The 23881-nt window shown below is 46.0% G+C and overlaps 1 protein-coding gene across 1 annotated transcript in view; it reads right to left on the bottom strand.

Moving 5' to 3' along the window:
* The window catches only part of LOC310951158 (collagen alpha-1(XX) chain-like), a 46508-nt gene extending 23043 nt beyond the window's left edge, over positions 1–23465 (bottom strand). The window contains exons 1-11 of the mRNA XM_083919279.1: positions 23349–23465; positions 16216–16351; positions 14835–14939; positions 9802–9945; positions 7297–7476; positions 5985–6182; positions 5080–5247; positions 2618–2737; positions 2318–2482; positions 1213–1371; positions 899–1071 (exon numbers count right to left, since the gene is read on the bottom strand). Coding sequence (XP_083775405.1) covers positions 899–1071; positions 1213–1371; positions 2318–2482; positions 2618–2737; positions 5080–5247; positions 5985–6182; positions 7297–7476; positions 9802–9945; positions 14835–14939; positions 16216–16342 — 1539 coding nt within the window. The 5' untranslated portion in view covers positions 16343–16351; positions 23349–23465. The remainder of the gene's footprint in view (positions 1–898; positions 1072–1212; positions 1372–2317; positions 2483–2617; positions 2738–5079; positions 5248–5984; positions 6183–7296; positions 7477–9801; positions 9946–14834; positions 14940–16215; positions 16352–23348) is intronic.
* Positions 23466–23881: the final 416 nt, after the last annotated feature.

Raw genomic sequence — 23881 nt, forward strand, 5'->3', positions numbered from 1 at the left:
AACAGAGACAGACAACCATTCACACCTACGGGTGATTTAGAGTCATCAATGAACCGAACACCTGCACGTCTTTGGACTGTGGGAGGAAACCGGAGAACCCGGAGAAAACCCACGCAGACACGGGGAGAACATGCAAACTCCACACAGAAGGGGTTTAAACCAAGAACCCTCTAGCTGTGAGGCAACAGTGCTAACCACCACACCACAAACACTTTCTCCAATGTCGTGATTAAATCAGGGCAGTCCTCCTCTCCTTTTAGTCTCTGTTTTTGTCTCCCTCTGTCTGTGTTTCCCTGTACGTGCTCCCCTTTGTGTTTCCTTGGTGTGAGCAGGTGGTTCTCGTTGGCACTGATCACCTGCCTCTCTGTTTCTTAAGCCGGTCCTGAGCCTCATTCAGTGCCGGATCATTACTCTACATACCCAGATGTCTCCCTGCGTACCTTTCCTCTTGTGCTCGTTCCCTGTGACCAGTTTGTCTTAGTGCTCTCCTTGTTTCCCCTTTGTTCTTTGTGCACCTCTGTGTTAAAATAAGTTTATTTAATTTGTTAAAACTGTCTCCTGAGTTCCGTGTCTGCATTTGGGTCCAATCCTCTGTGTATTCCCCGTCACCCCACGCGACATCCAAAATTCAAGCACTTTTCAAACATCGACAAAACGTTAAAATCAAAGCAGTTTCGGGGATTTCAAGCACCCGCACGAACCCTGAATATGTATCACTTTTAATGTGACTTTTTCCTCCCATCCCAGCACATTTTCCCCAGGATTGGAGTATGATGTAAAACTCAACGTAGTAGCTGCTAGAATCCACCATTCTTCATCTCATTTTGCTTGTACAACTGTGCTAAGGTCTCAAACCTACTGTGGCGATAATTCATGTGAGGTGAGGTCGCGTTCTAACCTCCTGTGGACTCTGACCCTCGGCGCTGTGGTAGACCACTCTGTACTGTTGGACCGGCTTAGCGGGATTGGTCCAGTGAAGCTTAACCTCCCTGGAGCCCAGTTCAGAGAACCGGAGATCAGTGGGACTCGGGTAGGAGAGGGCTGGGTCGGCTGTGGGCCCAGGCTCCATCCCTGGAGACACAGCAACAATCAATGAGCACATTAGACATCAACAAGAGGATTTGAGTCGATTTGCCTGCCATGAAAAGAATGAGGAGGCAAGAGAAGACAGCTGACAGATACGGAGGGACATTGCTACGTGAATACGCGTACGTTTCGAGATGCCGCGGTCCTCGATCCTCCCGCACAGGATGTGGACCAGCCGTGCCACCAGCTTGCTGAGCAGAGGGAAGTCATTGACATTGTAGACGTTCAGATCCACCGGCTCCGACGCCACCTGTCTCAGCTCGGCCTCATCAGCATTCTTTACACCTGAATAATACAGAGATTAGAACAAAGTGCCTCTGAGTGCCTAATAATGAGGACATAACTGGGACTGTATTGCATAAAATAACACTAATAAGACCATATCAGACCATAATTGGTTACACTTCACCCAAGCGTCACCAGAAGCTGAATAAACAAATGTCAAGAGAGCTTAAAGTCCCGTAGATGAGAGTAACACATGAGGATACCGGTGAAAACAAACAATACAGCCGACTCTGACTGGCGGTTAATACAGATCTTACCGTAATCTGTCCTGATTTCGCCTATTTTTACGTTAACAGACCTAGAAACCTCCTGCAATGGCTAACGTTAGTCAGGCAGACGGATGTATTACGTCGTGGCTGAGCGATGATCGGCGTTATATGGATAAAATCAAAGAGTAAGGGAATGTTTGTCCAGGTTACTGGAGGGGAAGTGGGTAAACGAGCCGGCTCAGTGTCCAGAGGTGACACACACACATTTATTCTACCACACTGAATCACCAGGTGATGCAGAACTATGACAACAATCCCTTTCTCTGTCGTTAATATCCTGTCGTTTTAGTTTAGCTCTGTGAAACTAAACAAACAGCCGAGGCTTTGTCTACCTCCGGTTAAATGAGGGTGAAAATTTACTGTCTTTCTCTCTCTTACACACACACGAACACGCACACACACATAGCTGTCAATAAATATGACATATGACAAATATGTAAATATTACTTGTAATTCCTCAAATGTAATCGTATTTATTCTTATTAACTGAGTAGTAACTCCTGTTTTCCGTATTAGCGCCTAAAGAACACTGAGGTCTCCTTTGTTTGCACCGGCGAGAGGGCGTGGCCTATTACGGGACGTAGGGTGCCCAGAAACGCAGGTGAGGGATGCGATTGGATTAAAGAAAACGACTAAAAGGTCTTCACCGCCTCACCCCCTCTTCTTTTCACTCTCACCTACAGCGATGATCTCCACGCCGGCATTCTTCAGACGGGTCGCCGCGGCGATGGCGTCGTCCTGAGATTTCCCGTCGGTCAACAAGACCAGGAAAAAGGGAGCGCCCGACCTGGCGCCTGCCTCAGCTCTCATGTTGTCCTCCATGACGTGCAGCAGCGCCTGGCCTGAGGGATGGCATGCATGGTTACACAGCGACAGAAATACGCTATATGGACTCTACCGTGTACGTATTTCATGTGTTACGCGCATATATAAGACAGATGTTAGGGCTGATGAACACTAAAGTAGTGAGTGTTTACCTGTAAATGTGTTTCCACCCTTGTATCTGAAATTCCTTACTGCCTCCAGCAGCTGGTCTTTGGTGGTGAAGTTGTTGAGCTGCCACTCTGTGCGAGGGTCTCCGCTGTACTGGGTCAGACCTGGGACAAAAACACACATTATCAAATCAAATCAAATCAAATCAACCTTTATTTATACGGTGCTTCTCATACAGAAAAGTATCGCAAAGTGCCTCAAAGAGATGAAGAAAAAGAGAAACACAAACAAGAACCCGACCCTCCCACCCCCACAGTCACGCACAGAGACACACACAAATATGTAAACGTTCATACACACATTCACACAAACACACACAGCCACGCTGACACACAGACACACAGACACACAGGACATTAGGACAGGTAAATCCATTATGCAGGGCTCGTACACCTTTTCTGAGGTCAAATTCAAGCACTTTCAAGGTCCATTTTCAAGCTTTTCCAGCACCTCACAGTTGTAGTAAATAAAATATTCTCAATCTCAGCTCTTTTTACTTGTGTTTCTCTTCTTTTTACTTGTGTTTCTTTTTATATCACATTGCAGAAGGAGCCTGGGACTCAAGAATGTCATTGCCAACGACTGCTGCTGTAATTTGCTGCATATGACAAATAAACCATCTTGAATCTTGAATCATCCTCTCAGAGTAGCAAAGCAAACATTCATTTACAAGCTAACAACGCAGATTCTTTCCTTTAAGATAAACAATGCTCTATTACAATGTGTTCAATCCCGTCCAAATATGAGACACAAAGTAGTGAGACTAGAAATTGTGGCGTGATTTCTGAAATGCATTGCTGTAAAGGCTGTCAATGATCGAGCAGTTAAGGGAGAATAAAAAACGCTGCATGCAGAAATTAAACCAACATAATGCAACTGTTTTACCTTAAAATAGCAGCTTACAAATCAAGTCGATGCTACGCTGACTTGTAACAGGGAGGACGGTGCCTCGCGCCCTGAACACCTGTTCTAGTACTATGAAAGTTTGGTAAGGGGCTCGGATTTCCCGGGAAAAGCGCACAACGCTTTAAGGCACACACTACCACGGGTATTGGTGAACCTGGATCGTATTTTATGATGAAAATGTTTCCTGTCCAAACGTACATGGCCTCTGGCTGCTCTGCTTTTGACGCCCTGTGATTTACAGAGTTTCCTGACGTGTTACTGAAGTGGAACCGTTAGCTCAGTTAGCCGTGCTGCCAGGACCGGGAGCTCGGAGCACCGAGGGGGTGTTGTCCACGGACGTCACGGCAGAGGGGGAGAGACCGAAGAGTATGTGGATGGAGGAAACTGAGAAGGGAATGAAGATAGTGACTGTAGGAGCCAAATGCTTCCTAAGATAATATTTTTTGGTGCTTATGAATTTTATATATCTGGGATTGTTATTGCATTCCTACGTAACAGTTGGGTGCATGCTTAATATGGGCCTGTCACTTTAAGAACTGTGTGCCAGTGTGTGCAGTGCAGCGTAGAAGGGGAGATGGCGGTGTACCCTTTGTAAAGGTGGAGGCACACAGTTTTCTGACCGTGTTAACACGTACTTTGGATGCTAGTTTGTGGACCTTTGGGTCATTGTTCTTATTTTTATTTCTTGCCTCAAGACGCGTATGCATCTAAGTGGATTTGTGCTATAAATAGTTCAAAAGAAATGGTCAAAACGGAGAAACTTTGAAGACGTTTTTTTCCCAGAACGTGGTTAATGAGGCCCGGGAAAGGGAAGTTTGGGGTCCCCTGCTAAAGCTGCTGCCCCCCCGACCCGACCCCGGATAAGCGGCTGAAGATGAGATGAGATGAGAACCTAACCAGAACACGCGTCAGCCATAAGGCCTCCTCCTTTCTCTGATAAACTAGAGTTTAATTGAGCCTGTATTCCCTACAGTGACCAAGCAAGAGGCTGCAGGACCAGAGTTAATCTCAGACTGGCTTCTGGTCGTCTTGCCAAGATGGCCTTCTCGCTGTCAGCACAGTAACTGATATCATATTTCAATGTCTTATTTTGTTGCACTTGATGTTTGGTTGTGTTATCAAAGTGACTTGCTTGTTTTCGATCATAAGTAATAACTTAACCGTCGCCTTTTGTCGTCTAAACTTAACCGTCACCTTTAGTTGTCTGAACTTTAGTAATAATAAGTAATGTAATCTTAACAAATGCACATGTTCAGCTTTGCTTTTGCTTTTTTTGTCAATAAATTCAGCTGTTAATGAGCAATAAAAATGTCATAATTATCGCTGTTCCAACACACTCACATGTCATCACTTACGGTACACGCCTTAAACAGTCTGCACCTCTGCAGTATGAATGATGACAAAGACAAAGAGAAGAGAAGAGAAGAGAAGAGAAGAGAAGAGAAGAGAGGAGACGAGCAGAGAAGTGAAGAGAAGTGAAGAGAAGAGAAGAGAAGAGAAGCGAGGAGATCTGGCTTCAGCACCCCGCTCTTATCCTCACCGATCTGAACGTAGTCCGGCCCGATATGGAAAGGTGTCATCAGGCCCTCCAGGAAGTCTCGCACCCGTCTGAAGTTGGTGCGTCCGATGCTCCAGGAGCCGTCCACCAACAACACGATGTCTGCCGCCGCATCGCTGTCACACTCAAACGGTTTCCTTGGAGACGCGCCTAAATAAATGGAAGAGGAGAGAAAATATCGACTCAAGAAAATCGGCTAAACTTAACCATCACCTTTTGTCGTCTAAACTCAACCGACGCCTTTTGTCGTCAAAACTTAACCATCACTTTTTGTCCTCTTAAGTTAACCAAGAAAAACAGCGGCCTGTATCCGTATCGGCATCGGCCCTTAAAAAATCCATCTCGGTCGATCCCCATTTTACCTTAAGTAACGTTTTTCCTGTCATTAGTCATCCGCGGACGCGTATTAGTGGGCGCGCGGGTAAATGCACGGTTTAAATCAGGAACCAGATGGCTCTGCATTTACACAGGTGTTAAAAATAGGTGCATAAATACTGAGTGCACATGTGTCGACACGGTGAGTTTCCGTGTATGTGAGCGTGGATATGTTCCCCTGGATTATGAGGGAGAGAGAGAGAGAGAGGACACATGTGCCCTGCAGCCCCACGAGAAGGCCTGTCATTATCCTTTCCTTTACCTGTCCCTCCCTTGTGTAAACACTGTCATCGGATCTCAAACCGACACTTACTGCGCTCGAGCTTCTTGTTCCTTAAGAGGCCGTGATAGTGAAGGCCAGACGCCATCTTTAGGACAACCTGCTTAACCTCCTGCTCAGAGCGAGGTGTCCTAATCGGTTCTGTCGTGTTTCGGTTCATTAAAAAAACAATAGAAGCGTTTCAGATCCAGTTTGATGTCATGTGTGGTGACACTGGGGGGGCAGTGGTTACCTGTAACCGGCTGGGTGGGAAAGGGCGTCTTCCTGGGTTTCTCCTCGGACGCTTTGCCTTGTGTTGTCCCCTGCTCCTCCTTATTCTCCCCCCTCGGACGATCCCGCTCTCTGTCTTTCTTCCTCTTCCTCTTCTCTTTGGGGGTTTTCTCCTGGGCCTCGTTGGGGAGCTGAGAGGGGGTTTCTACTGCTGGGGGCTCTGGAGGAGAGAGAGGCACATGGGCGGGGTCACGGGAAGACAAGCAAAGGTTGTTTAGGGGACCAGTTGAGGCCGTACGGGACATCGGATCCATCTGACTTCAAAACTGACTGTCAACGCCTAAATATTATTGTTTCATGATTCATAGTTACGTCTTTTGACTTTGCTTGATACAACAACAATCAAAGCTCCGGGACCACATCCCCTGTCCTTTCATCTGGTTCCAGCTGTGTTGGCTCTGCCGTCGTAGGCTGTCATTAGTGTTTGTCTCCAAGCGCTTTGGTATAAATGTGTTTAAATGCAGTATTCTGTGCATGTGTGTGCTGGCCTGCTTCTATGTGTATGTGTGTATTTACGAGGAGATGAAGTTCTGTCGCAGGTTTTTCTGTACCATACCACACAGACTTAGGGCGCACTCACACTGTCCTTCCGTACCGGGCCAAAACAGGTTTTTCATGTAGAGCCTAGTGCGTTTGACCAGTGTGAGTGCAACCGCTCCGCACATAGCTGCGGCCAGCTGGCCGTCCACAGCCCGTTTGAGAGAGGTGGGCTTTTGTAGAGCGCGTTTGCACATGTACGAGCACGAGCGTGTGCACATGTACGAGCACGAGGCCTATGGTGGTTCTGAGGTCATTGTATGTGCGCCTGTTGGGACATAGGAAAAAGAAGGAGGGACCATGCAAGGACATTTAAAACAATGGCGGTGAAAGGTTCACGTTGATGTGATGTGGAGGTGGAGTGTTTACTGCAGATTTGGTCGATGAATATTCAAGAACAGTCAAAAACTCTGAGGTCTATGGAAAGATTTGTAAACAAAGCCACGCATCGCAATGACGTCATCAATGCGTGTGACGTGTTACGGCGTGATGACGTATAGGCAGCAAGAAGCATTCTCCGAGGCCCAGGTAGTGTGAGTACAAACGGGCTGGCCAGCGGGGGGAGAGGGAAGGGGGGACAAGTACCCTAAAGCCTGGGGCGCGGTGCGGTGCGGAAGGACAGTGTGAGTGCGCCCTTAAACAGTGTGTGGGTATTTCTGGAACAGCCGTCGAGCGGTTCTGCCACACAGAAAATGTCGCGGAGAGATGTCATGTATCATAACTCAAGGATCGATTACCTGTAGCAGCAGCAGTGGTGGTGGTGGTGGTGGTGGGGTCCGGATACAGAACTGTTGGCAGGCCGATCAGAGCCTCCGTTACATCGTCCAGGTCTCCTGACCCCGAGCCGCCTGGCAACATCTTCTTCTTGTGCTCTCGACTACCGCTGCGGATCATTTCCTCCTCTCGTAGACCCTCCACTGCAAGAGGAAAGGAAAGATCAGGGAATCACATATGAGCCATTTATATTAATTAATGTTGGCCTGTGAATGTTCTCATGTGTCCAGGTCGTCGTTATCCCCAAAGCAATTTCAGTCAAAGCAACTAGACTTGGTTATTTGTCTAGGACAGGGGTGGGCAACTCCGGTCCTGGAGAGCCACTGTCCTGCATGTTTTAAGTTTCTCCCTACCCTAACACACCTGAGTCTACGTAACCAAGTGTGCCTGTACGCATCTGACCAGGCTAATTAATTTTAGAGTAAACAAGAATTACTGCCTCGCGGTTGTGTGACTCAGACAACCAGTCGAGTTTACTTCCATAAAGGAATTCAGTAAATGGCATTAAATGTATTTTTTGCTGACATGTGGACGCTTCGCACAAAAGATCTATAGAGTCAGCGCAGATTCGAGTGTCACCAACCAAATGTCGCCCCTTCTGCTCCTGAGAACAATGATGATGTCACAGTGAAGTTGACCTTTGACTTTTTGATTAGAAAACATCACAACTTGATGATTTTATCTGGCCATCCGTGAGGAACTCGGAGTAGAGCCGCTGCTCCTTTGCGTTGAGGTGGTTCAGGATCATCTGGTAAGGATGAACCCTGGGCGCCTCCCTAGGGAGGTGTTCCAGGCACGTCCAGCTGGGAGGAGGCCTCGGGGAAGACCCAGGACCAGGTGGAGAGATTAGATCTCCACACTGGCCTGGGAACGCCTCGGGATCCCCCAGTTAGAGCTGGTTAATGTGGCCCGGGAAAGGGAAGTTTGGGGTCCCCTGCTAAAGCTGTTAGACGATGGAAACAGAGAATATTTGCTGTTTGTTATATGTGATATTGCTCCTCCGGCTTCACTGCTTCACCAGGTCTTGTCGGCAAATCCTCGCCTGGAGTTAAAAGACAAGGTCAACGGCGGCAAATTAAGGGTGAAATTTCCAAGGAAGGAAATAAGTGCTGGGCCCAGAGGGGGTTTAAGCAAATGGGAAACGCGACGCATCGGGAAGGAATTCCCAGACTGCCATCATTCCAGAGAGACGAGCGGTGTTACAAATTTCAAAGTGAACATGTCTTTCAGACCTGCCTGGACACGCTCAGCTCGACACAGTAACCTACTATCACTCGCAAGGGTTCGCAGAGCAACCGGAGCCACACACCATACAATACGAGGCCCAGGAGAATATCAATCAGAGTCCTCTAACAATAAAATGTCAAAAGTGAAGGCGGCTCACAAATCATAGAGAGTAAACAGACACAGTGCCGGGATGTGATTTACTGTCACCGCGGAAGGAAATAACAGTGTTTTAGCCCGTGAGTGCTTGGAGAGCGTGCACACTTTGATGTCAGGTAAAGTTAAAGTCAAGTCCTTTTTATTTCTATAACACAGTATCACAAATGTCTGCAACTAACGCTTTAACATGGTAAAAATGGAAGAACACTCAGGAGGAGCAACTGAGGAGGGTCCCTGTCCCAAGACTTCCCACGCAGACACTAATCCCCCAAACACAGGTGACGCTTCCTCCAAATGTCCTTTGAGACACGCTGTTCTCTCTCGGAGCCGCTCGCCCTCAAACGCACCATGTCATTGTGTCAGTCTGCTGGAAAGGCCGGTGGGCAGATTTAACAATTCAATGATTTAACGCACTGAACTCGTGTAAATCACAGCGACTTTAAACAAAACCCACTTTAAGCCTGTAAACAAAACCCACTTTAAGCACACACTTTTAAGTGTGTGTGTGTGTACTCGGTGTGATGGGGTGGAGGACTTGTACACTCCAAGAAAGTGTAAGAATGTCAAAAATGCACATAATAGGACTTTGCTGTCTTGGCAGTTGTTATCTCAAAGCGCGGCATGGCACCAACTGAGTCAACAACGTTTCTTCTTCATCTCGTCCGTGTCGAACATCACATCACGGACCCTGCGGAGTCTTATGTCCCTCGTTCAACCCCGCAAAGATCTGTAGCTTGGTTTGTGAACTCCAGTTAATCACGATCCAAATGTATGGATTGTGGATAAAAAGAAAACTAAACTATATCATATAAGATGATCTGTAAAGATAAGCAGTCATGTTCGCGCTCGCTCTCACACACACACACACTTGAACCTACCTCATGCCTCCTTATCGCTCCACACCCGACCTCTATGTTTCCCAATACAGGAAGATAAAATCATGTCAAAGTATTCATATAAGACCTTTAAAAGGATAGTTTAGGTGTTACATTTTACTTTGGCCTTGACCTCAACACGCTCTTGAAGGTCATTTGTCCCTTTTGTGCTCATCTACTGTGCTCTCTCTCTCTCTCTGTGTTCCTTACTGGTGAAGCGGCGCTTTGCCAGCAGCCGTTCTGTCGTCCCGTTGAGCACCAGGACTTGGAGGGCGTACTCCTGACTGGAGTCCAGTCCTGCCACTGTTGCCCGGCCCCGTGTGGTGGTCAACATCAGCTCCGGCTGTGGCTCCTCTGGAAAAGACAAACATTTGCGTTGAGAGATGAGGGTTTCTGACATCACCCAAGGTCTTTTTCGCTGCGAGCGTGTCTCACTATAAAGGAAGGAATCTCTGCGTTTGACCTTTGCACGTCTTCAGAACGGTTCATCTGAACTACTTCACAGAAACTATAGGGCCCTCTCATCAGTCTGCCCCTGGCCCTCGTCAAAAAAGACACTCGCCACTGGGCCAAACAACTTCTCTGGGGGACACCCTGGTGTGCATTAGTCACAAAGTAACAAAATATCATTACCATGGGTAGAAATATTGCGACGGCAGCATCTGATCAGGTGCCTAAAGTGTCAATAAATGCACATGTCTTGCTGTCATTTCTGTGAACTCTGCTCCGTGCAACCAAACATGTTGGACGATGGAAATAGAGAATATTTGCTGTTTGTTCAATGTGATATTGCTCTTCTGGCTTCACTGCTCCACCAGGTCCTGTCGAAATGACTGCCTTAGTACTTAAAGGCAAAGTCAGGGTGTCTGACATCCCCTAAGTGTCTCATTATAAAGCAAGGAAGCTCTGTGTTTGTCCTGTGCATGTTAGGGGGCGGCAGTAGCTCAGTCCATAGGTGACTTGGCTGGGAACCATAGGGTCGCTGGAGAGGTGCCAGTTCATCTCCTGGGCACTGCCGAGGTGCTGTTGAGCAAGGCACTGAACCCCCAACTGCTCGGGGAGCTGGTCACTGGCAGCCCCCTCACTCTAACATCTCTCCTCAATTGCATGTATAGGTCCTGGTTGTGCATGTGTGTGTATTTCGGGCCTGTGTGTAACATGTATAATGATAATAAGAGTGAAAATTGAATTTCCCCGTGTGGGACAAAAATAAAGTAATTCTTCTTCTTGTTCTTCTTCTTCGTCTACTTCACACTCTACCGGTGGATTGCTGTGGACCTGATGTCGAATTAGGCGCGATTTCCAGCCAAAGTGTGGCTACGTTTTTTTCAAAGCTCCACAAAAAGCATCATCTCGGAGGAGCCGACTTTACACTGCAGAAGAAATTTAAACTCTTTCATGTTTTCTCCGGCAGTTTCAAGAACATTTCCCTCTCCTGAAGTCTTCCAATACAGCTGAAGGCTATCGTCGCCGCAGCAGCTTACAAGATCAGACATCTCATATGCTGATTCATCTGAACGTGTTCCTAACCCCACCACCGTAGCATCATCATCAAATTTAGAGGTTTGAGTCAGCACGGGTCGACCAATCATACAAGGAATAAGGAGGGGGAAGGCAGCAGCCCTGGCTCGCTACCATGTTAACTGTAAGGGCGCACTCACACTGTCCTTCCGCACCGGGCCAAAACAGGTTTTTCGGGTAAAGCCTAGAGCTTTTGACCAGTGTGAGTGCAACCGCTCCGCGCATAACTGCGGCCAGCTGGCTGTCCACGGCCCGTCTGAGAGAGGTGGGCTTTTGTAAAGCACGTTTGCACGTGTACGAGCACGAGCGTGCACACATGTACGAGCACGAGGTCTACGGCGGTTCTGAGGTCATTTCCTGTGCGCCTGTTGGGACGTAGAAAAAAGAAGGAGGGACCATGCGCGGACATTTAAAACAATGGCGGCGAAAGGTTCACGTTGGTGTGATGCGAAGGTGGAGTGTTTACTGCAGATTTGGTCGATGAAAAGATTCAAAAACAGTCGACAAGACGCACAAAAACTCCGAGGTCTACGGAAAGATTTGTAAACAGAGCCACGCATCGCGATGACGTCATCAATGTGTGTGACGTGTTACGGCGTGATGACGTATAGGCAGCAAGAAGCATTTGCGCGAGACCCAGGTAGTGTGAGTACAAACGGGCCTGGAGGGGGGGACAAGGACCCTAAAGCACGGGCACGGTGCGACAGTGTGAGTGCGCCCTAAGTGGCTTAGAACGAGAGTTTAACCACTTGCTTCATCATTTTATCCTTTAACATGATCCAGTTTAACGTGTGTAATATTATAAGAATAAAAAATACAGTGCAGCTTTGGTTGTCTTCTTGCTCTGAATGAATTGTCTGAATTTATATTTAAATATTGTCTCCACTTCATTCTTTACAATGACATAATTTTATTTGTAAAGAATATCTTCATTTAAAACACGTGATAAGTAATAAAATGTTGATGCCCTCCCTCCCCAGTCCACGTTACACTGGCCTTGGATGTCTGCAGATGATTTTCCCAAGGATTTAAATTGCAAAAGTTGGCAATGAAGCAATAAAAAGGGTTTTTCAAGGTCCATTTTCAAGCTTTACCAGCACCTTACAGCTGTGGTAACCTACATGTTTTCATTAAATCACGTAAATAGATGGTATTATGTTATTTAAACAACTAAAATTGTTTCGTAATACCAGACAGTTAAGAAATTAAATGATATTTCTATTCTTTAGCCGCTTATTGTGAAAGAAATACGGATACAATTTCAAGCATTTTTAGGTACTTTATCCAAAATTCAAGCACTTTCAAGGATTTCAAGCACCTCAATCATCAAGTACGAGTCCTAAATAGGTAAGTGAACAAAGTCATCATAGTGCAGAAATGCTTCAGATCGAACTGGAGTTGTGCTAATTCTGCTACATTAATAGTTTGCAGTGTTACAGACGATTCAGTACATCCTGATGCACGCGCTGCTCCAACAGCTGCTCCAGTACCCTTCCATATGCACGTTACTCCCAGGATTTGTTTTATTAGATTAAACAAACTCCTGATGAATCTTAAATATGGAAATATGGAGTGCATACTTTCTGTCCGCGGAGGTAAAATGACCAACTCACTGTGTTATCCCTCCATCTTCTCCATCTGGCCCTCATCTTTATTTCTATTCTATACGAAACGACGCAGCGCTTCCTCTTCTGCCCTTCACATCGCAGATATATGTCGCAACCTTGAGACTTTCTTTTAATGCCTTTTCCAGGATTCCCTCTCCGATCTCATCTACCCCCTGCCCCCCCCCCCCCCCCCCCTCCCGACTCTACACCTTAAGCCTGCGCTGGACTGAATTCTTCTTCTGAGCCCCCTCCTCCTCCCCTCAGTCTGTGTGTCTGGTAGACGTGCCCGGGCTTAGCCGCACGGTGTGGAATGGGAGATAAGAAGGTGACGGGGTTGAAAACAGTGTTGAGGAAGGAGTTAAGAGGGGCAGGAAGAGCCACAGATGGAGCTGCATTCTTATCCAAACCGTCACCTGTGAAACAAGAGAGCTGACACATTTATGACAGTCTGGATTACAGCGAGAGGAAAGTCGCTTTCACACGTTCATGTGCAGGTTCAAACTACGGAGGAGGGAGTGGAGGCTTTCACTTTACGAATATGCTGAAAAGCTTGATGATCAGATTGGGATTGGATCGTGGATGATCCATTAAAAAATAAAAATAAAGCACTACAATAACTTACACAGTGTATTTCTATTGTGAAACATTTTTATCTTTCTTTCCTTTGTCCTTTAATGATGACCCTCCTTTCTTTACAATGATGTGTAAATATGGTCATGTTGCACCTCACTGGATTTCACTATCTCTTTAAGAAACATCACCTGGATGCACTGGGGCGCATCATCAGTGTTGTTTCCTGGGGTCGTAAGGTGTTTCGGGTCTTGCAACAGACACCCTCGCCCAGGCGACCCTGCCGAGGGTGATCAAGTCCCAGCCTGCGTCCCGGTAGCAGCCCACGGATCAGCCCTCTTAATCCACAGCGTGCAGCTTCACTAGCAGATTGAATGGCCCTCTTCTTGGCCGCCCCTGTGATTAATTATTATTATTTATCTTGTATATTATATTGTTTATTTGAGGTTAAAGTTTATGGATAATCAGGGGCGCTGCCTCTTGAGTGACAGTTAGCCTCTGGCCCTCTCTTCTCCTCGGAGGCTAGTTGTCAGGATTAGCATCATTAGCAAGCTCACTCCATCATCTCAACCTTGAATGTGGTCATTTGCGAGTGGATGTTTCCATAAGTGACAAGATGGTTTGCTCTTCGATCGACTGTACAAACAGAATGTTAGCTCTGTTATGCTAATTACATAGCTCCACTTGCACCATTGTACCATCTATGACACAGACACAAGATGCTAATCTGGAGCAGCGGGAGGATTCGGGGGTCGCTGTTTTACAGTCTTTGGGCATGTTACGGTGTTGAATATCAGTTTAAATCATAGATCATTAATGCGGACTGCCGGAGCCGGTGTAATCTCCGCTAGAGACACGGGAAATTTAAAAAAAAAAGACTCCCGGTCCCGGAGAAAAATCTCAACATTGACTCCTACTCCCATTTATCTAGTAACGTGTGCTGTTATCCTCATGGACCTGTTGCTAATTCAGTAAACGTCAGCCAGATGGACCCCCAACGTCACATACATGCCCTTTTTTGGTCAGAGGAAATGAGGCGGAGTCGAGGTCTGACACGATGGCGACTCCCAGAGGTGTGTACGATTGGATCAAGTTGAGAGAACGGGCCTCAGCGGAGAGGCTACGTCCATTTTTTTAATACAATCTGTGGATAAAACCCATTTATAAATACGGTCTGAAATCGATTTCTTCATTCAAACCTGGATAAATCAAGGCCTCACATTTAAAACAACGTGTACAAATCTCTCTCTGAAGCCACTTGTTAAGCCGATCACCTCCTCTAATGGACTGCTCCACACGTTTGATACCCTCCACTTTCCAAAGTCTGTCGCTGCCATTATGACATTTGTTGAAATGGCACACTGTAGGGTAGTCTACACTGTTTGTTTTATGGCGTTTAACCACTTTGCACAGCTGTAGTCATGTTGAAACAAAGGTGGAAAAACATCTCAAGCATCACTGCGTGCTGTAGCGTTAACCCCCTTATTGTGAATGAAGGGGCTTAAGGCAAATGCCATAACGTCGTCACATCCGGGAAAGCCTCACCTGAGATGGGGCTCACTCGGACTTTGTAGCTCTGCACGGGTCCATCGGCCTCCTTCCATTTCATCTGAAGTCTGTCCTCGGACAGCACCGTCAGCTTAAGACGACCTTGGGATTCACAGAGACAGAGGGATGAACACTCAGGTTTTGTAATGTACGTGTTTGCATGGTGACTAGCCGAGGATGTGGGTCAGGAGAAAGAGAGCGGGACAGTCGCAGCCTCTCAGAAGATCAAAGAAACACGCTGTGAAACTTTTCGCCATTCCTCCCGTTCTCCGAGACGGCCTACCCCCCCTCTCCCTTCCTTCTCCCCCAAATCAAATCCATCTCTTGTTTCGACTTCATCTACATAATTTCCAGCAGGGGTTTCCCAACAAGCAGCGTCTTTCATGTGTCTATCATCCCACCCTCCATCCATCCCTCTCTCCAGCTGTCCCCTTCATCCATCAAAGCCTGCCCTGTCCTCTCGCCTGGTACAGAAACAGGAACAGGACGCCGGTTGGGGACTGGAGGGTCAAAGGTCATGTCAGAGGACCAGCACAGAGTTACAGTGTGTCGGGGTTTTGTGTGTACCATGCGGCAGGGTAAGAGATGGAGAGGAAGATGAGGGGGGAGGGGAAAACGGAAGGAAAGAAGACAGAGGAGTGCCGAAATGAACATCATGAATCACAGAACTTTGTCTTTGTCGCTTTGTTGGACGTATGACCCTCAACACTCAACACATTCTTTACCGACGAGCATGTGTGTGTGTATGCATGTATGCATGTATGTATGTGTGTGTGTGTGTGTGTAACTGTGTGTGTGTGTGTATGACTGTGTATTTGGGCCGGGGGTCCTTAACTTCTTGGGTGCCTGGCAGAAGATCAGATAGGGTCTGACGGGGATTTAGAGAGACTGGGGTCAAGGTCGAACAGACCCACTTACAACAACAACCTTTCCACACAGGCGGGCAGATGTGCGGACGAGTAGAGGAGCCGTTTTGTGCTCCCTGATGCGTGGGAGCGGCCGGTTGTGGCGATCGCTCTTTAGTTCAGCACTGAAATAATAAGGCCTTTGAGTTTTGCCGATTGTTTCTTCAGTCACATGTAGCATGAAGTAACAATGACACAAATATAGAAATTACTATATTTTTAAAAGTAGGTCGAAATGATCGCACAGCACCGTCATGTACTGTTCTCTGCAGGAGAACACGTATTTCTAAAAATAGCATACAAATCAAATGTGTTGTTGATACAGAGCGACAACTATAAATCAATAAGTTAACTATTAAATCGCCAACTATCCTGATAATTAATGAATCGGGGAACAGCGGACCTTTTTGCCCGCTCTTTACAGAAAGGGTCCTGTGTTCCCCGGTGTTTAGTGGTCAATAAAAGGTCTCTACCTTGGCCCTGGACCCCTGAGGACAGCAGCAGGACGACACCGAGCAGGAAACACAGCATTAGCCTCAAGGATGATGATGATGGTGATGGTGATGATGGTGATGATGGAGCAAGGTGGTGCGGAGACATGGGTGGAGCCTAGACACATGAAAAACAATGCAATGAGGATTTCATATACTTGAGAAGAAGAGCGTAGCGGGAGCGTGCGTAGCATTGTTGCTGCACGCATGGAGCAAGTCTCCCAGCGCCGGGATTTGACGCGCTGAGACGTAGCGCTGAGATGAAGCGCTGAGAAGTAGCGCTGAGACGTAGCGCTGAGACGTAGCGCTGAGACGTAGCGCTGAGACGTAGTGCTGAGACGTAGCGCTTAGACGTAGCGCTGAGACGTAGCGCTGAGACGTAGCACTGAGACCTGGCGCTGAGACGAGAGAGGAGAGCGGTCATGAAGGCTTACGCTACGTCGCACCTCATAAACCGAACGGTACACACGTGACAAGCGTACCGAACGGGACCACCCCTAGTGTAAAGGTCGGTACGGTTAGCAGGTGATTTAATGAAGGTAAACACAGTTAGCATTGACCGTGCATAACGACTGGCTGAGTCATGATCCGAAGCCCCTCGCCGGTGGTAAACCCTCTTATATTTGCTGCTAATACCGAAGCTTCGAAGCACAAAAAGCCCTAAAAGTTCTTTATCCCGGCGTCTCAAATGTGAAGATTTGCTGAAACTGGTTCTGTTCTATGATCACAGACTGAATATCCTTGTGTTTTGGACTGTTGTTCGGACCTAAGACGTCATTTAAACACGACGACTTGCAGCATTTCTCAGGGTATTCTGAGATTTAGAAACCAAATGATTGATCGAACATAAAAATAATAAAACGGTCTGATACTGTACACTTCGGAAAATATCCCCTGGCTTCTGAATAGGTTTCGTGCCACCATTAGAAGAGAAATAGAAATAGTATAATGTCATTTTCTATTTTTTTTACTCGTCACCTTTTCCCATGGGAACTGTTTTATGGCTGAGTCAGCCCACAGGTGCTTCGGTGCTCGTCCCCAGTACAGACCCTCGACTTCACACAGCTAATGACACACACACGGCTGGATAATTAACAAACACACACAGCACTTTAAGAGGCCGTAAAACAAACACGCATCTGTCTGAGAGCTCCTGAACACACAACACACACTCAAAACCTCACGTTAACTACCGTATTTTCCGCATTATAAGGTCACCACATTATAAGGCGCATAGAACAGACGCTACAGTGGAGGCTGGGGTTACGTTCTGCATCCATTAGATGGATTTGCTCTAAAGGGAACGTCAACAACACAGTCAGGGGAGGTCGTCTTGTTGCTTCGTCCACTTCGGCACCATTGATTGGTTCATGTTCAACTCTCTGGCTGCTGCTCTATTCCCGTGTTCTACTGCGTGACTAATGGCCTTGAGTGTAAACTCTGCGTCGTAAGCGTGTCTCTTAACAGGAGCCATTTTGGGCTCTTTACACAAACACACACATGGAAATGAAACGGCACGCTTCACGCAGTCGTATATCTCAACATGCACCGCGCGTTACTTCTTCTACGGGGGAAAATAGAGTCGGCGGCTGCTCAGCGTAGCTGCGAGACCTGTTGTGGCTCAATACTGGTCCATATATAAGGAGCACCGGATTATAAGGCGCACTGTCGGCTTTTGAGACATTTGAAGGTTTCTAGGTGCAACTTAAGACTATTCGCAATCTTATTTTTTTATAGATTATATAATCCAACACTTGTTCTGTGTCCACTCTGCTACAGCACATCTGTATACAGACATCATAACTGGGATTGGGTATTTAGGGGTTCGTTATTTAAGTGAAATGACCACAGTTGAATTCCTGACTCTAACAAAACAAATCTAAATGTACTCTTTGATCAAGAAGTCGAAGTCTAATTTAGGAATTCCCTGGAGAATGATTTTAAGTTGCGTGGGCGGATGCTCTTTAGAAAACAAAGGGCAAAGACTCTGACATTTGTTCTTTGTGAATAGAAACATTGTTTACATTGCAGGCCGAACAAAGCTACAATTAACGGTCCGGTGGCTCAGCTATTGGACTGAAGTTCACCGACCTGTGACCGAGACGAAGTGTTCACACAAATGAAATGATCCAGGGTTCGGTAAAGAGGAGGATCAGTATTAAAACCGTGAAAGAGAGAAGCAAAGGCAGGTGAGGAGGAACGCTAACATGAATTAGCTGAATGTGAAACTCACTCCTTCGTAAAGCAATCACAAGGAAATGGATGGTAAAAGACTCTCCTGCAGTGATCAAAGTGGTTCAGGATATTCTTACTAATGGAGAAGCGAACGTTCACTCTCAGGCTTGGATAGGACACGTTTGAGAGTTCCTGGAAAACCTGGATAAACTTTAGAGCAACTTTAAGCCAAGATGCTGGGAAATAGGATCGTTTTTGGCTCCACTCATCTGGTTCAGTTTTCTTTCTTTGGTTCAGCAAATAGAGAGTTATACAACCATCTTACTTAATACATCATTATTGGAACTTGCAATCGAACCTATTATCATCCAACCATAAGATATTATTTGCAAGAAAAGTGAGGAAAATGAGGAAAGCTACATATGGAGCAGGCAAATGTATTAACGTTACAGCTGTTGTTGTTATTATTATTCATCGCTGTACATTTACTGGTGACAGGCCAACACATAGGCCGGCTGATATTATTTGCGTTTTTTAGGTGTATCGTATGAGCCGTTGTTGTTGCTTTAATCCATAATTTCACCAGTTGTCTGACTATTTCACTTATATTTGAGACCTCACGATTGGACGGGAGGCCACCGCTGAAACTCCCAGCATGCCGAAGTGCTCTTCAGACCACCTGATACACAGCCATCGTGTGCACTATGTGACGTGAATATAGAGCTCTTTTTGTTATGTTCACATGTCCCCGCTTGCCTGAACGTTGCCAAGTCGGAGTTCATACTGTAGCCTACTTGAGCCGCATGTCGTAAGCATCCCTCTCCCTCCCTGTCCGTCAGTCAGAGAGGAAAAGAGCGGTGTTGTGATGCAATGAGAGGAGAGGATTGGAGAGTCTTCTTTTCCCCCTTTTCAATGTCTGGGTGCGTGCATTTAAGTTACATAACCGAGGAAAATCAGGACAACAGCACTGGATTACAGACTTAACCCTCACCCTGTGATGAACCCACAGGAGTAAACACAGCAAACACGGATCAGTTTGAAAGGAGTCGGTTTTCCCTCTAACAACAACTTTGTATTGCACTTTTATTTCTAGTATGTGCGGCTCGGTCTATGAAATGACCCTTATGTGTGTGTGTGTGTGCGCTCTTGACACGCACACACACACACGCACACACACGCACACACACGCACACACACGCACACACACGCACACACACGCACACACACAGGCCTGGATACATAACCCGACTCTCTCCAGATGAATTTGGTTCCTCCTCGCTTCCCTCATCCCTCTGGGGTCGCTCGACTGGGAAGTGATTTCAGGAGGCTGGGCCTTATCAAAAATCCTTGCGTATGATCGGATAGACCCCTTGTCCGTCATCTTTATTGACGTACTACTTCAACCGCTCACATCGAAACCAACCCGTGGCGCTGACAGGGAAAAGCCAAACAGAACAGCCCACATCGTTTCCACCGACAAAAGCTTTCAGAGCCGTTTTGTGGCAGTTTTTCAAGCCTTTATTATAAAGGATAGACAGGAAATGGGGTGATAAAGAGAGGGGGAGACATGCAGCAAAAGGGCCGCAGGACTGAGTCGAACCCGCGGACGCTGCCTCGAGGACCTTCAGCCTCTTTAAATGGGACAAAGAAGAGAGATTCTCTAGACTGGACGACACGGGTGAAACCGCAGCATCCATGTTGACGTCTGCTTCCTCGATGTGAGTCGCCACAGTCGTTTCTCCGCTACGTCACGTCCATAAAACCCCGACCCGCGCTCCTGATTGGCCTGACCATTTTCTCAGGAGCCTGAAATCACTTTCCTATGGAGCGAATCCATTTGGTTGAGTGGCGCTAGACAGAGTCAAGACGGACGCAAGGTGGAACGAAAGTGATCTGGCGAGAGTCAGGTGACTGGAAACACACGCGCACAAACAGAAACACATGCATTATAATATGAGGGATTTAAATGGGGCTGCCTCAGGATGGCGCCCTGAGCAGTGTGGCACCAACCACCAGTCCACCCTCTGAACTGGTTCAGAGCCGGACTTGGACCCTCCAGTTCCCAAGCCAGGTCCCCCCTGACTGAGCTATAGACAGCCCCAAAAATGAATGACGTTATAATGATTTAACCCTGATTCACTGAGATGCACCGATCCGGATATCTGCTCCGAAACGGACTAAATGCATCTGGATCAGATATGGGATAAACGAGGCCGATCCAGCGTCACGATCCAGTCCTTTCTTTTTTATTAATAAATCAAACGCAGCCGATCCAGTCACACAATTCTGCGTTTGCAACATTGGTTAGTGTTTCGTATTACATTTAAAATATCAGGTTTTTTTATATCTGAGTTATTTATTGATTTTTGCTGCACTAGCTGATGTACACTTTGTTATTTGTTAATACATTATATTAAGTACATTTACATCTGTGTTAATTTGTTACCTTTTTTGAACCAGGCTAAATGTTTACGTCAAGCCTTCATTTCCTGATTTTCAAGAGTTAATTAAAGTTATTCTACAGGAGGTTTGCTAATATTTTCAATTGTTTCTCGTTCACAGTGACTTTGACTCTGTCATTATTCAAGATTCAAGATTCAAGAAGCTTTAGTTAATCGAGGGAAATTATTGTGCAACAGTTTCAACACAAAGATGGGAAAGAGTCAGAGTGACAATAAGCATAAAAACATTAATCAAATACAAATAAAACGTCAAATAAGTCAAACAATAACTAATGTGCAACAGACATTGTGGTTAAACGCAGGTTTATACAATATACAACAATACGCAGCGTGCAGTTTAGCAGCATGTTGAAATAAAATAAGTACAAACTAAATAAGTGATAAGGAGCGATAAGTGATAACAGTGTTAAAAGTGTAGCAGCATTTGGGAAATATTAAGATATTTACTGTTTGGTTTTATCATAAATTAGATTCAAAGTCCCTCCCCGTGTCAAAGTGCAGACTGACGAATGGATAATTCCCTGATTTTCAAGGATTAATTAAGTCATTTATTCATTTTTGCTGCTAATGCACACTTTGTTATGTGTTAACAAATAACAGTAAGTGCATATACATATATATATATATACAAAGTCCCTCCCAGTGTCACACTGCAGACTGGCGAATGGATAATTCCCTGATTTTCTAAGTATATTAAAATTATTCCAAAGGAGGTTTGCTAATATTTTCAATTAATTCTTTTTCACAGTGACTCTGACTATCATTATGGAAAATATTAAGACATTTAATTGTGTGGTTTGATCATAAATTAGATTCAAAGTCCCTCCCAGTGTCAAAGTGCATACTGGCGAATGGATAATTCACGGATTTTCAAGGATTAATTAAGTCATTTATTCATTTTTGCTGCTAATGCACACTTTGTTATTTGCTAATAAATAACAGTAAGTGCATATACATATATATATATATACAAAGTCCCTCCCAGTGTCACAGTGCATACTGACGAATGGATAATTCCCTCATTTTCTAAGTAAATTAAAATTATTCCATAGGAGGTTTGCTAATATTTTCAATTGATTCTCGTTCACAGTGACTTTGACTGTCATTATGGAACATATTAAGACATTTTACTGTATGGTTTTCATAATAAATGATAAATCCCTCCCTTAATTAAGTCATTTATTCATTTTGGCTGCTAGTGTACACTTTGTTATTTGTTAATAAACAATATTAAGTACATTTACATCTGTGTTAATGTGTTACCTTTATTTTTAACCAGGCTAAATGGTTACGTCAAGCCTGATGCCTTCACTCACACTACAGGTATACGCTTCATTCATATTCAACAGTGGGATCGGATCGGTGTCAGGTATCGCTCGATACGCTCAGCCCGGGTATCGGACTGGATCGGTGCGTCTCTAATCTAGTGTTATTTCCAATACTGTGCATCAAAGTGTTCGGTTCATTGATGACTCTAAATCACCCGTAGGTGTGAATGGTTGTCTGTCTCTGTTCGTCTCTATGTGTCCTGTGATAGACTGGCGTCCTGTCCAGGGTGGACCCCGCCTCACGCCCAATGTCAGCTGGGATCGGCTCCAGCCCCCCCACGACCCCCGCGACCCCGACCCCGGGATAAGCGGTTGAAGATGAATGAATGAATCAATCAAAGTGGCCTCAGGTCAGTGTCATGGTTCATTTAGTGATGCCTTCACTGCCCTTGGAGTGACCTTCACCTCCAGTGAACTTGTCCAGTGAACTTGATGACGGGACGGAATAAAACTTCACAAATGTGGTTTTATGTTGCGCTCAGTAATGTCACAGTGCTGATGATGTGTAAACTACAGTTACACAGCATGTCCTCAGCACAAATACAGACGGACAGAGACTTCGGAGGACTGAAAAATACCTAAACACACACATTTAAGTATGGAAATGACAGGGTTTGTGCACCTTTTCCGAGGTCAATTCATGCACTTTAAGGTCCATTTTTAAGCTTTTTCCAGCACCAACACAACTGTGGTAAATGACACATTTCTGTGATTATATAGAGATTAAAAAGCTGATTTTTTTCCCATTAAAATCAGGTTAAAAGAGCTCGTATTGTGTTATAAATACAAGAATGTTCTGTAATACCACAAAGATAACAAATTAAATGATATTTCTATTCTTTAGCTTTAAAAATGTGGCTACAATTTTAAGCATTCACAAGCACGTTATCTAATATTCAAACATTGAAAACACAACATTAGGATTCAAGCATTTTAAAGGAGTTCAAGCACCTGAACGCACCACTGGTGTTTAATAAACGCGCGTGGTGTTTGGGTGGAGAAGAGGCGGAAAAGTGTCCCCTCCTCAGACACGACATGTTCCCTCTCGACCCACGCACAGAAAGTCCACTTTAAAGGTCTAAAGAGTCGGTTCAGTGGTTCCCCTGAGCACACAGAACCAGAACCAGGCTGTGTCCAGGTGAGCTCTTACCTGGCGGTTCGGTGGGTTCACGTTAGTCCTTCAGAGGGGCGCTCCGGAGGCGGGGATGTCAACAAGCGCCAGTTCCGCTAAACTGAAGCCAGCTCCCCACCTCAGGAGTGTCTGAAGTCCTCCGGGTGAAATCCGAGAAGCGAGGCCCTCCTGCTGCTCCCGCGGGGGCGTGCCACTCCGAAGAAGCCTATAAAAACCCTCCGCGGAGCGAACAAGACCGGTGTTAGGGCACTGCCACACCCGCACCTGAGGATCCTGGAGCGGCCCTGTGCCATTAACAGGATGTAATTACAATGGTAATGTTGATGGCACAGACTTTTTGAAGGACAGGAGCCAAAGGGAAATGGCTCCTAGAGGGCACTTTAACACGCGTTTTGGCTGCTAGAGGGCACTTTAGGATACATTTAGGCTCCTAGAGGGCACTTTGGGATACATTTAGGCTCCTAGAGGGCACTTTGGCACACGTTTAAGTTGCCATGAGGGCACTTTAACACACGTTTTGGCTCCTAGAGGGCACTTTAGCACATGTTTTG

The sequence above is a fragment of the Echiichthys vipera genome (assembly GCF_963691815.1).
Source record: "Echiichthys vipera genome assembly, chromosome: 9".
NCBI lineage: Eukaryota > Metazoa > Chordata > Actinopteri > Perciformes > Trachinidae > Echiichthys > Echiichthys vipera.